Source organism: Carassius gibelio, chromosome A4 (genome assembly GCF_023724105.1).
Source record: "Carassius gibelio isolate Cgi1373 ecotype wild population from Czech Republic chromosome A4, carGib1.2-hapl.c, whole genome shotgun sequence".
In the NCBI taxonomy this organism is placed as follows: Eukaryota; Metazoa; Chordata; class Actinopteri; order Cypriniformes; family Cyprinidae; genus Carassius; species Carassius gibelio.
This window is the reverse complement of record NC_068374.1, coordinates 4,511,749-4,528,408: the sequence shown is the minus strand read 5'-3', so window position 1 is coordinate 4,528,408 and position 16,660 is coordinate 4,511,749. Positions and strand designations below refer to the sequence as shown.

The 16,660-nt window shown below is 37.2% G+C and overlaps 1 protein-coding gene across 1 annotated transcript in view; it reads right to left on the bottom strand.

Moving 5' to 3' along the window:
• Positions 1-13,810: 13,810 nt before the first annotated feature.
• The window catches only part of LOC127981121 (uncharacterized), a 39,060-nt gene continuing 36,210 nt past the window's right edge, over positions 13,811-16,660 (bottom strand). Inside the window, exon 6 of the mRNA XM_052585484.1 lies at positions 13,811-13,966. Coding sequence (XP_052441444.1) covers positions 13,811-13,966 — 156 coding nt within the window. The remainder of the gene's footprint in view (positions 13,967-16,660) is intronic.

Here is a 16,660-nt window from a genome sequence, read left to right as displayed (position 1 = left end):
ACAGATTTTTAAAACTGCTTGACATCTGTGTGGCATGGAGTCAACCAACTTGTGGCACCTCTCAGCTGTTATTCCACTCCATGATTCTTTAACAACATTCCACAATTCATTCACATTTCTTGGTTTTGCTTCAGAAACAGCATTTTTGATATCACCCCACAAGTTCTCAATTGGATTAAGGTCTGGAGATTGGGCTGGCCACTCCATAACATTAATTTTGTTGGTTTGGAACCAAGACTTTGCCCGTTTACTAGTGTGTTTTGGGTCATTGTCTTGTTGAAACAACCATTTCAAGGGCATGTCCTCTTCAGCATAGGGCAACATGACCTCTTCAAGTATTTTAACATATGCAAACTGATCCATGATCCCTGGTATGCGATAAATAGGCCCAACACCATAGTAGGAGAAACATGCCCATATCATGATGCTTGCACCTCCATGCTTCACTGTCTTCACTGTGTACTGTGGCTTGAATTCAGAGTTTGGGGGTCGTCTCACAAACTGCCTGTGGCCCTTGGACCCAAAAAGAACAATTTTACTCTCATCAGTCCACAAAATGTTCCTCCATTTCTCTTTAGGCCAGTTGATGTGTTCTTTGGCAAATTGTAACCTCTTCTGCACATGCCTTTTTTTTAACAGAGGGACTTTGCGGGGGATTCTTGAAAATAGATTAGCTTCACACAGACGTCTTCTAACTGTCACAGTACTTACAGGTAACTCCAGACTGTCTTTGATCATCCTGGAGGTGATCATTGGCTGAGCCTTTGCCATTCTGGTTATTCTTCTATCCATTTTGATGGTTGTCTTCCGTTTTCTTCCACGTCTCTCTGATTTTGCTCTCCATTTTAAGGCATTGGAGATCATTTTAGCTGAACAGCCTATCATTTTTTGCACCTCTTTATAGGTTTTCCCCTCTCTAATCAACTTTTTAATCAAAGTACGCTGTTCTTCTGAACAATGTCTTGAACGACCCATTTCCTCAGCTTTCAAATGCATGTTCAACAAGTGTTGGCTTCATCCTTAAATAGGGGCCACCTGATTCACACCTGTTTCTTCACAAAATTGATGACCTCAGTGATTGAATGCCACACTGCTATTTTTTTGAACACACCCCTTTCAACTAATTCAACTAATTGCCCAATTGCACAGCCTTAAGAGCGTGCATATCATGAATGCTGGGTCTCATTTGTTTTCTGAGAATCTACTGAACCTACTGGTAACTTGTTTGCCACGTAGCAATAAAAAAATATACGAAAAACCTTGATTATTCTGGTTAGTCACATTGTACTGCTATTATTTTGAACAATACTGTATATATATATATATATATATATATATATATATATATATATAAGCTCATATATAAACCTTACAAGTCCAGAAAAGTGGAACAACAGTATAAGCCTGACCAGGCTCTCTTTTGCTCAGGCAACATGAAATGGGAGACCGCACGTGGATAAAGATACAAAATTGTGATTTATTACAGTAAATATGTGAGATGAGACATAAGCAATAATCAGTATAAATGATATTGTATGAAATGAGAGTTTGGCGTAATCAGTCATATGGCAAAAAGGCAAACAAAAAGCAAAACAATGTCAATACAGGAGAGAAGGAACCTGGAATGGCAGCCATGACGTCCTTTTACACTGCCCAGACCACAATCAAACGATTAAAGACACCTGCCTGGTATCTCCTGCCTGAGAGACCCAGACACAAACAGAATGTTTAACATGTCCCTATTCAAACTCTGGAAAACAAATGTAGTATTAATGTTATCTTTACTGAATCTAACGGGTTAAATGAATTAAGAGTGTTAAAAAAAAGACACTTTTCCCATATTCATTACCTCTTCATTTTCACTGGTGTCTGGACTGCTGAAACCACTTTCATTCTCCTGTTTATCTTCCAGTTCTACAGCAGAGCCCTGAGGGTCTAAAACAGCCTTGTATTGAAGGAGCACCTCTTTCAATGTATCCAAAACTTCAGACAGAGACAGGAAAGGCCCTTGTTTCACTTGTCTGTAAGTGAAAAGTGAAAAACAAATCCAAATTACCGTGACATAGCCATTGCTTTGTAATATTTGTTATAACTCACCAAAATTAGATGGTCAGTGTAATGTTTTTCAACTGCTTTCTAGTAAGATATGTCTCTTGTTAGGTAAAGTTAAAGTATGGTGTCCTTATCACCATCACTTCCTGTTTGATTGGTATGGTTACAAAGATGAAACTTTTCTTCTTTTATCAAAGCTGCAGTAGGGAACTTTTGACGCTCTAGCGGTTAATAAACAGAACTGCTTGCGTCTTGCGGAAGAACATCGTAGCCGGAACTACTTCTCTCTGTTTATGTCTATGAAGAATCACAAAGGTACTGGGTTACTCCGCCGCGGTACCCCCGAAGCAATCTAAAATAGTCCGAATATAAACACTTATTATAGGTGTACCCTAGTGATTCAGGACAAGCTAAAAACAAGGTTTGGAAAATGGATCCATGGTGTACTCGCTTATTATGTTCATTTTTCTACATTTTGAACACAAACAAAGTTACGGACCGCAGCTCTGATTGGTTATTTTTTACCGGGAGCGCATGACTTTCTGCAAATGGCAATAGACACTGGAAGGAGCCAGAGGAGCTTGATTTTTTTCACAGATTATCTGTCTCATATTCTACTGTCAGGACATAATGATGTAAATTTTTATGTAAAATATATTTTTAAAATGTAAAAAATATATTTTTTTACAAAAGTTCCCTAGAGCACCTTTAATTGCCTGAAACTTCTGCAACCATAAGCAGTGCTGGGCCATCTCCTGAACAAGTATTGTCCTTTCCTCCTCCAGTCTCATTTTCAGCATGGCTTTGTTAAAAATGTTAACTTGTCTTTGATTTGTGCTGCAACAGAGGCAAAGAAAATGTATAAATAACAATTTTGACTCGATTCTTTACAAAATAAATCAGAGGCCTCATGTAACTCCGCTTACCGCTACCATGAACCTCCCACAGACATGGTTGGGGCTCCTTTTGCAATTGCTGCCTGTGGCACTGCAGGTTGTTTTGATAACAGCCTTCAGCAGCTCTCTGTATTGATTTTCAGATGTTACTTATCTTCCTCTTCACAATACCCCATAGATTCTCTGTGAGGTTCAGGTCAGGTGAGTTGGCTGGCCAGTCAACCACAGTAATATCATGGTCAGCAAATCACTTGGTAGTGGTTTTGGCACTGTGGGTAGGTTGTCAAGCTTTTATTTGTAGCATTTATTTAATTTTTCTAGTTTTGATTCTTGGTTTTGTTTGACTATTCTAAGTTGGTTAAATTTGTAGTTTCTTATTTTGTTAACCTTTTATTAGTTCAGTGGCTTATCTTTCCTTGTCTTGAGTTTATTTTGGGTTTTTTGTGGAGCTTTGTCCTGTCTAGTCTTGTGTTAGAGTTCCTGACCTGTCCCCGTGTGTCCTGCCCTGGTTCGACCTACCTGGCACTTGGTCTGTTTCAGAGTCAGTGGTCAACAAGTGTCTGAGCTCTGCTCTATGGTGCCTTGTGTGGTCTCCATCAGCCTGGTTTTGCTGCCCCCTCTGTTGCCAAGTACTCTGCCAGTTGTTTCCTGAAGCTTTCCCAGTGGCCTCCCCTAGCTGTTCCTGTTTACTGTTTTTCTGTTGTGTTATCTATTGTTCACTTCACTACCCTCTTCATCAGCATCTCCATTAAGATTGTCAGCAAATTGAAGCATAAAGTGCTGCAAAATCTCCTGGTAGATGGCTGCATTGACTTTGGACTTGATAAAACATAATGAACCAACACCAGCGAACGTCACGGCACTCAAATCATCACTGACTTCATAAACTTCACACTGGACTTTGGATTCTGTGCCTCTCCAGACTCCAGACCTTGTTTTCCAAATATATGCAACATTTACTTTCATCTGAAAAGAGGAAAAACCACTGAGCAACAGTCCGGTTCTTTTCCTCCTTACCCCAGGTGAAATGCTTCTGATGTTTTTTTTTCTGGCTCAGGAGTGGCTTGGTTTTAGGAATGTGACTGCTGTAGCCCTTTTCTTGAAGATGTCTGAGTGTGGTGAACCTTGATGCACTGACCCCGGCTTCAGTCCACTCCTTGTGAAGCTCTCCCAAGTTCTTGAATCTACTTTTCCTGACAATCTTCCCAAGACTGAAGTCATCCCTGTTGCTTGTGCACCTTTTCCTACAACACTTTTTCCTTCCAGTCAACTTTCTATAAATATATTTTGATACAGCACTCTGTGAACAGCCAGCCCTTTCAGCAATGACCTTCTGTGGCTTACCCTCCTTGTGGAGGATGTTGATGATTGTCTTCTGGACAACTGTCAAGTCAGTAGTATTTCCCACAATTGTGGTTGCATGTTGTGAACTAGCCCAGGAGGTACCCTGTATTTATACTCATAATTAATAAAACTAATCAAGCTCAAAATGGAATATTCAATTTTTTTTAGATAATGAATTTTAAATTTTCCCAAGCTGTACGTCATAACAACCAGAATTAAAACAAAAAACTCTTGAAATAGTTCTGTTTGTGTGCAATGAATTTAGAATATACAAAAGTTTACTTTTTTAAATTAAATTACAAAAAATAAAGAACTTAATTTTTTTAAGTAGTCAAGGATGAATTTTGTTTGAGCAAAATGGTATACACTGTGCTGCATCTATAGAGGATGCATTACATATGTATTACCTTATTAAAATTGAAATCATTGACCATTTTAGAGGTTTCACACACAGGGCTCTGTTCGGGCTAATACAGGGTTGTTTATGATCAAAGTTATACAGCTCCAATTTAAGTTACTTTTGGGTGCAATAACTTTTACATCAAATGTAAAGTTCAATTCAATTCAATTCAAGTTTATTTGTATAGCGCTTTTTACAAAATAAATCGTTACAAAGCAACTTTACAGAAAATTATGTTTCTACAATATTTAGTAGTAGCTAGTAGTTTGTGCACATTTGACAGGATTTTAGAAAAAATAAAAATAATAATAATAATACAAGACGTAGTCAGCTAGACGATGAACTATCAATATTATTAATAAGGTTATTATATGATTCAGTCACACATTTAGCAATAATTGTTAGTTCTGTTTGTTGATTCAAGGTAGCATCATCTGGGGTCCTCTGAGGGTCAGCATCATCTCTTCTCAGGTGTTCTGGATCCAGACTGGAGCTTGTTTAAATCCTAGTTACCACGGGATGTAAATCCCGTGGCGAAACATAGAAACAAAATACAGACATCATTAGCATAGCTGCTGATCCAACAAAGTAAAATTAGTTTAACCCAAGTTAATGAATAAAAATGCACCTTTGAACAGATGCAACTACACTCACAATTAAAAAGATACATTATTCGAATGCTTGGCGAAAGAGATGTGTTTTTAATCTAGATTTAAACAGAGAGAGTGTGTCTGAACCCCGAACATTATCAGGAAGGCTATTCCAGAGTTTGGGAGCCAAATGTGAGAAAGCTCTACCTCCTTTAGTGGACTTTGCTATCCTAGGAACGACCAAAAGTCCAGCGTTTTGTGACCTTAGGGTGCGTGATGGGTTGTAACGTGGTAGAAGGCTAGTTAGGTACGCTGGAGCTAAACCATTTAGGGCCTTATAGGTAAGTAATGATAATTTGTAACTGATACGGAACTTAATAGGTAGCCAGTGCAGAGACTGTAAAATTGGGGTAATATGATCATATTTTCTTGACCTGGTAAGGACTCTAGCTGCTGCATTTTGGACGACCTGTAGCTTGTTTATTGACGAAGCAGGACAACCACCTAGAAGTGCATTACAATAGTCCAGTCTAGAGGTCATGAATGCATGAACTAGCTTTTCTGCATCAGAAACAGATAACATGTTTCGTAGCTTGGCAATGTTTCTAAGATGGAAGAATGCAGTTTTTGTAACATTGGAAATATGATTTTCAAAAGACAAATTGCTGTCTAATATAACACCCAGATTTCTGACTGTAGAGGAAGTAACAGTACATCCGTCTAGTTGCAGATTGTAATCTACAAGATTCTGTGTAGTGTTTTTTGGTCCAATAATTAGTATCTCTGTCTTATCCGAATTTAATTGGAGAAAATTGTGTGTCATCCAATCTTTTACATTTTTAACACACTCTGTTAGCTTAGATAATTGGGAAGTTTCATCTGGTCTCGTTGAGATATATAGCTGAGTATCATCAGCATAACAGTGGAAGCTAATTCCGTATTTTCTAATAATATTACCAAGGGGCAACATATATATTGAAAATAGAAGGGGACCTAGGACGGATCCTTGTGGCACTCCATATTTTACTGATGATAAATGAGATGACTCCCCATTTAAGTAAACAAAATGGTAGCGATCGGACAGGTAAGATCTAAACCATCTTAGAGCCTGCCCTTGAATACCTGTATAGTTTTGTAATCGATCTATGAGTATGTCATGATCTATGGTGTCGAACGCAGCACTAAGATCAAGTAAGACTAGAAATGAGATGCAGCCTTGGTCTGACGCAAGGAGCAGGTCATTTGTAATTTTAACAAGTGCAGTTTCTGTGCTATGGTGGGGCCTAAAACCTGACTGAAATTCTTCATACAGATCATTTTTATGCAGGAAGGTGCTCAATTGAGCAGACACAACTTTCTCTAAAATTTTAGACATAAATGGAAGATTTGAAATAGGCCTATAATTTGCCAGTACACTAGGATCTAGTTTTGGTTTCTTAACCCCTTTGCGTGCAAACATCGCTGACGGCCCCAGTTTATTATTGTTTCACTTTCACAGCACATTAAACATCACTGTCTTACTTCATCTGGACAAACTGTGCATCAATGGAAAGTTTAAAGACTCAAGCTTCGATATTTGACCAATATTTTGATAAAACATTGTTGCAGTGACAGATATTTAGTGATTTATGTCAGGAGTGCAAAATAATAAATCCGTATTATGCCACATTTTGAATAGAAATTCACAACTCACTCATATTCAGTCACGTCAAGAGCGGTTTATTTGTGTTCACATAGACTCACTGAACAGCGTCAATAAGGATTTACAGACCAAAGATGCATATCTGCAGAGATATATGGATATATTTACTGATGTTTACTTCATATTTCTTCAGACAGAATCGTCATTTCTATTCATTTTCCACGGATTTACGCGATCAGATGATAAACAGCCTCTCCCAGCGATCTCTGTGTGCGTGCAGTAGTCACAGCTCGTGCGGTGTGTGACTCAGACTCTGATTGGGTCTTTCAAACGTCAATCTTAGAGTTTCATATCTGGACACCGCCCCATCGTGTCACATGCTTCCTGCACACTTCCTGGTAGTTATCTGGCCAAAACAACACTGAAACACCTCTGTACACACAAAATATCCGAATAATAAACCCGCGATTACGATAGTAAAGCTTGGTATGAGAATTTCTTGAGATCTGGGGCGTTTTTATAAAAAAAATCGAAAATGTACATCGGAAATGCTAACTTGTGCAGCGATGAAAAAGGCTACAAATAACATATTTTTACAACAGTAAACGACCAAATTCCACCCCTGATCGCTAAAGGAAGTTATTATAAACACTCGATCAGGGTTTAAAGTGAGTTTTGATTAAAAGTGTACTAATAATTTCATAAATTGTCAGATGTAGCTTGATGCTAACGTTAGCACCAATGCTACTAATAGCAGGTGCTTTTCTTCTTCATAATGCATTTTTGTCACAATAATTCACGTAAGGTCGTAAGAAAATGTTTTGTTGTATTTTTATAGTAAGACTTTTGATAAATAAGGGCTAAATGCAAAGAGAGACTGAAGTGAGATCGCTGCTTTGTTGCTTTGTAAAGCCTGAAAAACCACAATCAAGGCTAATAAAGGTGGAATAAAATCAAAAGAATAATGATAAAAGAATAATGCGGATAATGTGTCATACTTTGCGGAGGTGTGAAAGAACCGTTTGGTGAGAACAATACAATCATGATTCGGGCAGTTTTCAACAGTGAAACATACACATGTTTACATGTGAGATCTTACAGAGATGACAAGGGCCATAAATCAATCTGATTAGCCTTCTCTAAAAACACACATGACATGGCCTTAGAAAATATTTCATAAAATTCACAGTTTTACAGATTCGATTATGAAATTTTTTATGAAGTCTTGGAAGACTTGTGGCCTTAGCTACACTGTGTTTTCAAACTCATTTCCTACATCAACATTTTTTTAAATACATTTAAAACATATGTTTTTAATATTTTTATTTTTGTTTTTATGTTTGAGCTTATATATCTCTATTATCATAACAGTCTGAGTGATTCTGATTCCTGAACAGTAAACTTTAAAGTGTCAGCTTTGTGAACAAAGGTTGATTATGTATCTAGTCAGAAAGAATCATGAGCAGAAACCTTTTTATTTTGGGTATGTAATTTCGGTCTCCATGCCAAAAAAGGGGGGTTACTAGTAAGGGGTTAAGTGCAAAAAGACTGTTGGGGCCAATGTTCGTTTCTTGTTTTCGCATCTAAGAAGAATGCATAATGTATATAGTTCATCAAGTTATTTTGAGTGTGGTCAAGCCAGGTGTCAAAGGACATTTAATTACAGCAAATCATTTAAGAGGCATCTGCTTCAGCGCCGTGTAGAGTCTGAGGCAGAAGTATCCAGCCAGACAACACACTTGCCTCAGACAATGACATTGAGGACTGACAGTAGACTGACGGCTTCTCAGAGTGAGCCTTTAGAGGAGGAAGATAACACTGCTATAGATCATGCTGCTGATGATAACGCTGCTGAAGATAACGCTGCTGATGATAACGCTGCTAAAGATAACGCTGCTGAAGATAATGCTGCTGAAGATAATGCTGCTGATGACATGGAACGGGATGAGTTAGAGCAGAACACTTTCACAGATCGAGTGGACTTGTTTTTATCAAAATTGAGGGCAAAATCATCTCTGACCCTGTCTACTGTCAATTTTGTAGTTCAGCAAACATCTAGTTTGGTCTTTGATATTGTTGGTGCTTTACAAAGACAGACAATGTCATTCTTACAAAGGATTGGCCAAAGTGAGACTCCTGAAGGTCAACAGCTGAATCTGCAATTCACAAATGCAGCCAAAGCTTTTCAGTGCTTGGATACTGAACACAAGCAGATGAAATACTTTGTTCAAGCTGGGTACCTAGTTGAGCCAGTGGAGGAGTCTCTCCCTGGTGTCTCATACACCCAGCAGAGGGACTCACAGACAGACACTGTAAAACAGGTGGCAGTGCAGGATACTTTTCAAAGGATTCCCTTACGTCCACTACTGAAACTCATTCTTGAGAGTCCAGGGACAATGGAGGAGATGTTGGAGAGGAAAATAAGCTAAGTGACTCAAACAATCTGGATGACACCACTGTGTTCAAAACAAGTTATATTTTCCTCACTGAGCCCTCTGTTCCTCTTCTGTTGTATAATGATGACTGTGAAAGGGTTAATCCACTGGGCTCTAAGACCTCAATCCACAAATTGGGATTCATCTATTTCACTCTTACAGTTTTTTACAATCCCTTTGACGTTTTTTTCAATACATTTAACAAGTTTCCTAAACTCTTAACGCACCAACACACCTAAAACACACAATTGGCAAAACAGTTAATTTCATGCTCAAAACCACACATTGTAAACTAAACCCCAAAACTAATTTTCAAAATACAATAATAAACTAACAAAATACACTATGTCTAACCAAACACTGCAAACATGTTTCAAAATCAAATAATTATTCAAAACACTAACACGTTCTGTTTCAACAGGAACATTTAGTCAATCCTAACACTATGACAAAAAACACGATCATCAGTTGAAATGACAGAAACTGCATTATTTTATGTGTCAGGTCTGCCCTTATACAATAGACAGTATATTGTATTGATCACAGATTGTGTTTTGCACTGTGGTTTCTTTTGAAGCCTCTTTACATTTTTGTTTTGTTGGGTTTAGTAAATTCATGCACTTTGTCTCTTTTGCTGCAGTAATTCGGTACAAAAAATTAATAACCATCTCACAGTAGCTTTATAAAATGTAAAGTTTATGTACATTTGGCCAAAATCTAGAAAAGATGATGCTGTATTGGCTTTGACTAATCGCAACCGGTTATTGACTAACGTTAGATCTCTATTTTTTCCTTTTCTGTTTGAGTAAAGAAAATACTGTAATTTATTTTTATATTACTATTATTGTAGAGAGTGAAATGTAAGGTTAAAATTAATGTTCTATAACTTTAAATAAGATCTGAAGGTAATATCCCGAGAACATAGACCTGCGATTAGGGGGAGAGAAAAGTCTGCGCGCAGTTGTGAGAGGTAGCGAGGGTAATCAGAGACTTTGGTGTAATCAGATGTGGCTAATTCCTGATGTTCACCTCTTCATGTTTAATAAATCAAGTGTTATGATCTGCTGAGCTCCCTGTCGGTGTCCTCCTTCCAACAAAGCCAAGAACCCACGAGCTAGCGCGGTAAGAACTGTAAAGCCTGCATATAGAAAACAATGTGGATTACATTATTATTAGGCAAATTATAGGCCAGTGGTTCCCAACCTTTTTCAACTCGCGGCCCACACAACCAAACACATATGTTTGCGCGGCCCACTTCAAATAAATTTACTGACCCCGCTATTGTTGGGTTAATAACTTAGTACTCAGAAGCTAGATTTTAAACTATATTTATTGAATAAACTAGGGCTGTGCAATATGGACAAAAAAATAAAAAAACTATCGCGATTTTTTTGATCAATTTTGCAATTGTGCTTTTACAGTCATAAATGCATTCAGGATTAATTTGAAACATATTTCCAAAAGAAAACCAATCAGAGCTTTATCAAAAAGTTGTAACATCTCTAGAACAGACATAAGTCAAAATTATCACTATAGTGAAGATGTAAAAAAATGTATAGACTTGTGGCAAAAAAAAAAAATAAATAAATAAAAATCCTGTATACAGGGACTTTTTTTTCTTTTTTGCCATGCATTGTTCATAGAGCTCATTAATTGTAGCGGTGCCTCAGGTGTTTGCAGTGTGTATACAGTATGTGTATGCGGTCAGCAGTGAGAGCGCATAAATATAACGCGAAAGCACATTAAAATAATGCACGAGTGCGAATCTCTCTGTTCGCAGCAGATTTCCTTTGCTCTGTCACATAACCGGTCGTGCTTGCTCAGATACACGCTGCTTTGCGAGGAGAGAGTGTGCACACTTAAAACGTGTCTCCTCTCACTTAAACTGCATCCTGTTCACTAACAAATTCACTCTATGCTCATGTGTTAGACATGAATTATTTTCGCACGTTTTTATTTCTAGCCTTTTACCGCAGTGAGAACGCTCTGATCCGTCAACATTGGCTCAGAAAAAAGGCGCCTCACAGACAGTGTGTGAACCTGGAGTTATTCGTGATTTTAGGACGTTTTCTTTTAATCGCACAGCCCTAGAATGGACTGGAAATGAACAGAAAATAATTGGCGGCCCACCTGCAATACCACCGCGGCCCACTAGGGGGCCGCGGACCACAGGTTGAAAACCACTGTTATAGGCAAAGAATATTGTTTTTAAAAAATAATGTTATTAACCAGCATTTCTTCCACACGAACCGGTTTCAGAAAGGTTATAATATCAGAGGAATGCAGGAACAGAAACGTTCAAATATAGATTCTGCTCGGAGTGAACTCTCAAAACAGCACAAAGAACCAAAACAACCAAGAAGGCCCTGCACTCATAACCCGAATAAGTAGAATCTACTCAAAAAAACTGAGGTAACTCATTGTCTTAAAAAATTTTTTTACACTGATCAAATTTTAAATTTTATTGAACATGTCATTTTTTTTAGCAACAAAAGAAACAAAGTCATGGCCTAATAAGCTTCTAGTGTGTAGTATCCTCAGTGATGACATGAAAAGAAAAAAAATCTCTTCCTCTTTACCGCCAATCATTACAATATTGTACTGCACCTCTTCAAATTTGGTTGACAAACTGGCAAGATAAAACTCAGCCCTGCTAAACACAGGTATCTTAACATTTATACTTCAACACTTAAAGGGATACTCCACTTTTTTTGGAAATAAGCTCATTTTACTACTTCCCCAGAGCTAAACAGTTGAGTTTTACCGTTTTCAAATCCCTTCAGCCGATCTGCAGGTCTGGCGGTACCACAAGAACCTTTACTGGGAGGATATTGTGTAGTACTCTCACACTTGATGTCCGACGTTGCATCTCACTTGCCCCAAATTTGACAATCTCTTCTTCGAATTAAAATTGTCAATAATTGTTCTAGTGGTGTTAATGTTGAAAGCTGTTCTGTGAAAGTTGGTTGGTTGGTTATCTTGCTTGGGACTTGTGGCACAGAATGTTTAATGACTTCCTGAGGAATTCGGCTCGTGTTTCAACCACAGTCCTGATCGACTCTTTGATTTGTCTGGTTCGAGTCAGATTGGCTACAGCAGATACCTGTATCTGAGAGCCCAACTCTACCTCCCTTCCTCTTCCGCCACGTCCCACCCCCACCCCATCCTCTCTCTACTCCACTCCTCCATCTTGACATTTGTGAACTCGATCATTAACAAAAAATGGTTTCTCTGACTAAAATTAAAAAGCATGTGTGAGACCGAATAAGAGTGAAAAATAAAACTTGACAGTAGATAACCATCTAGAGCCCATACTTTCCCCTCCTCCTCGCTCTATCTCCCCTCCTCACAACCCCCAATGCTTTCTCTATCCCCCATGTAACATGTTTTAGGCTGTCCATCTCTCCTTACCCTCTCCCTCTTCAATTTACTTTACCTTTACTGCCAATTAACAATAAAAAAAAGTCTCACATTTGATGACTTGGGAAGAGGAGATGCTGGATCTTACATTGCAAGCTGATTCTTGAGTGTTTGACGTTTAGGTTTCAGATCTGTCTTACCTAAGTTCAGAAGTACCTGTTGAAAAAACTCTAAAGTGTTCTTCATGTACTTTGGGTAGTTGAGGTGCAGTGCATAGGTAAGTCCTAAGACAATGTACATGGCCTGGGGCAGGCTCTCAACATCCATCACAATGTTACCCTCCAAAATGATTTCCACTGAGGATGCAGTGTGGTGAAGGTACTGCGTGTGTTGGACAGGCAAAACGTGAAGATGTTAAGTTGTTTTAGCTCAAACACATAATTACAATAAGAAAGGCCATTAAAAAGTACAGTTTACTTAGAATTCATAATTAATGTAAAGAAATGACACGTTTAAGTAATACAATCTCAGTTTGTTTGAGTACACACTATTGATTAAACCTAAAAACTCAATTACAATAAGAAAGGACAAGAAAAAGTTGAGCTTAATCAGAATTAACAAGTAGTGTCAGCTGACACCAGAAAGCCTGAGTTAACTAGATACTCCTCTATGAATTACTGTATAAAAATAACTCCTCCAGTGTTGGCAACTTTAGGCAGTGAACCGATGATAAATGAGTCCGGAGTTACATTCTGAATCTCACAGGGAAAATCAAAAGACAAAAGTGGGGTTTCCGTCACTCAAGATAAAGAGCTAAAGCCTGACTCCCTTTTGACCTCTTCCTTGCATGAATGACTGGAATCCTCTCTAAAACCCACAAAAGACATGCTTTAAATATCAAAATGCTTCAGATCATTCCAAAATAAGGCTAAGAGAACTTGATTTGAATAATTCCACATCATGGATGACTTTCTGGAAAACCAGGCAACACATCACAGTCACCAGATACACCAGAGCCAGAGCCTCGCTCACCAGACACATTATCACTCTCTCCAGCATCTCCACTTCTGAGCTTCTCACCGAAAACTGGTCTAAGTTGTAACCAAACTCTCCCACTGCAGGCCCCCAGATATCAAGTAAAAATCGTCGGGCCCCTCTGCCCCTGAAGCCAGTGTGTCCAGCTCGTTGTCCTCCAGTGAGAGCTCTCCGGCTGCTGCCACAATGGCAGGGCCCAGATCCTCCTCCATCTACTCTAGATGAACCAAAAACAACTGATAGCAGCTCTCAGAGATGTGCTGGGCCCCCGCTATGACAGCAGCAACATTCACAAATCTTTACAGAATAAGTGGGAACCCAGTGTGCCTGTAGCTTTCTCTATATCTGTTTATCACTATTATCACTAATTTCCAATTAATTCTGTCCACTTCAAGCATCTGCTTTTCCTGACCTTAATAATGGGGGGGAAACTTACATATATATATATATAAATATATATATATATATATATATATAGATATATATATATATATTACATTTCTGAAATGGGAATGCACTGCAAGCATCAGTAGGCTACTGCCAAACTTCTTTGCCTCTAGAAGTTCCCATATCTGCTTTGTTACAAACATTCTTGAAAATATTGAAAAGATCTTACTTTGTGTTCAGCAGAAAAAAAAATGTATACTGGTTTGGGATAACTTGAGTTTGGTAACTGAATATGGAGTAGCTTGCTTTTGGAAAAGGATTTTATTTTATTTTTTTCCTATTTTATTTTCAAACATTTGATATGGGGAAATCATTCTTATTTTATAGACATTTCTATTCATTTTTATTGTGGTCAATTTTGATTTTACATACCAAAAGTATGAAAAACATGTCATGCCACTAAGACGAAGTGTTTTTAAAATAAATTTCACATCCTAATGTGAGTAGTAAACAAGCAAGTGATGTTCAACCTTATGTAACCTTTATTATACATCCATTAAAAGTGCACTAGAGTTTTCTTTCTTTTTTTTGGTTCGGTGTATTCTGACTTTTGACATTTACCATTTAATGTTTAAAATATCTAAAGTAGTACATCTAGTGATGAATATTAAAATGTTTATGACATGATGATTTATAATATTTAAAGATTTGTTATTTTTATAAGGCCCTATATACTCATATTATTGAAAACTGTTGAATTGCATATTGAAATCCTTTAAATGGATGAGATGTCATGGGGCCTTTTTATCCCCCAGTTGTGTAAAACCTTCATTGTGCAAGGCCTTCTCCAGTACTGATACAAATTATGTTTTGCATAATATCTGAGTCAATATTTGTTCATAACAAACGTTAAAAGCGAAATCTGTACCTTATCTATTATTTTTATTATGATAATTTGATTAAAATTTCTTCAATAAACACAATTTCATTGAAATGCAGGCACAGAGGCAAATTTAGTTTTTCTTTTACAAATTTTATTGTATAAATATATAAATAAATAAACTACTACATTTTTCATCACACAGTCAATTGTTAGTATATTTTATTTTATTTGGGTGACTAACAACAAATTGAAATACGAACCAAAAGTAATAAAGAGAAATGACAAACGGTTTGATTTTATAATTATAGCCTATTGTTGTTGTTGTTATTTCGTTTTGTTTAAAAAAAATGGAAATATGAAATGAAGCTATGAATTAACTGTATATGCTCTCCCCCTACACTAACCCTGTCCCTAAACCTACGCATCACACAAATCCTTCTGCATTTTTACATTTTACAAAAAAATATTTGTTGTGTTTATTGATCCATTTCCCCAGGGGAAATATGTATGTGTGTATACACACACACACACACACATACATACATATGACATGATACCGCATAAGTTCCAAAGGTCAGTGAGGTATATGATGTATATTAAATAAATATATATATTAAAAAAATGAAAATAAATAAATAGATAAGTATGTTTTTGTCTCATTTTCACATATGTTTAAGTGGCATTGAAATGACAAAAAAATAAGTAAAATTAAATCAAAGCTATAAAGACCTATTAAAAATAAATAAAATAACTAATAATAAATGAAAAAAAACACAACTAAATAACTAAAACATCAACAAAATAAGAAAATAAAAAAACTAAAAAAATCTAAATAAATAAAATTAATATTAATAGATTATAAAACTAAATATAATTATTTTTATTATCATCTCAGTGATACTAATGTAAAACCCAACTGTATACTTCTTGGAGGCACATTTATGAAACGGTTCATACAAAAGTGAGTTTATATCCTGGGATACAGACACCTCAGATTGTTTAGTTTTGTCTTTTTTGTTGTTTTTCATTATCCAGTGGTCACAGTCCATTATTATATTACCATATTCACACAGTATAATCCAAACCATGCAGCATAATAAAAGCGGCTCATGTCACTCCATTTGAGCCACAATCATGAAATCTAAAAGTGATGTAACTGACATCATCACGTCATCTTCATCTTATTTTGATCTCTTCTCTCTCCCATCAGGTATGACGATGATCAGATTCCCAGTGATAAGGAGCGTTATGCCAGGTAGGGCTGTCTTGGGGAGGTTCCCTCCGGATAGCTAGAAATCAGGCCCCTGCCGCCGTCAGGAGCGACCTTGGCCTCACACGAGCGACTCTGTCTAGATGTTATCTTAAATGGGTATTTAATTATCCTCAGCTGACACTTTCATCTGAAATTGTCATGTTGCTTTGAGCCATTGCGGTCCGTGGACTAATACAGCGGCCTGGATGCCCAAGATTTATCGTTTTGCATTTTCCACTTAAAAGATTGGTTCGCATCTGTCAGTGTTCGGTTTATAGCTGGAGTCTCTGCTAAATCACAGAATGAAGTAAAAAAGTCTTCAATTATCCTCTCTGGCACTTTTTTAACTGAACCTTTCAGTTGAAGAAGAAGTGTTGCGGCTGA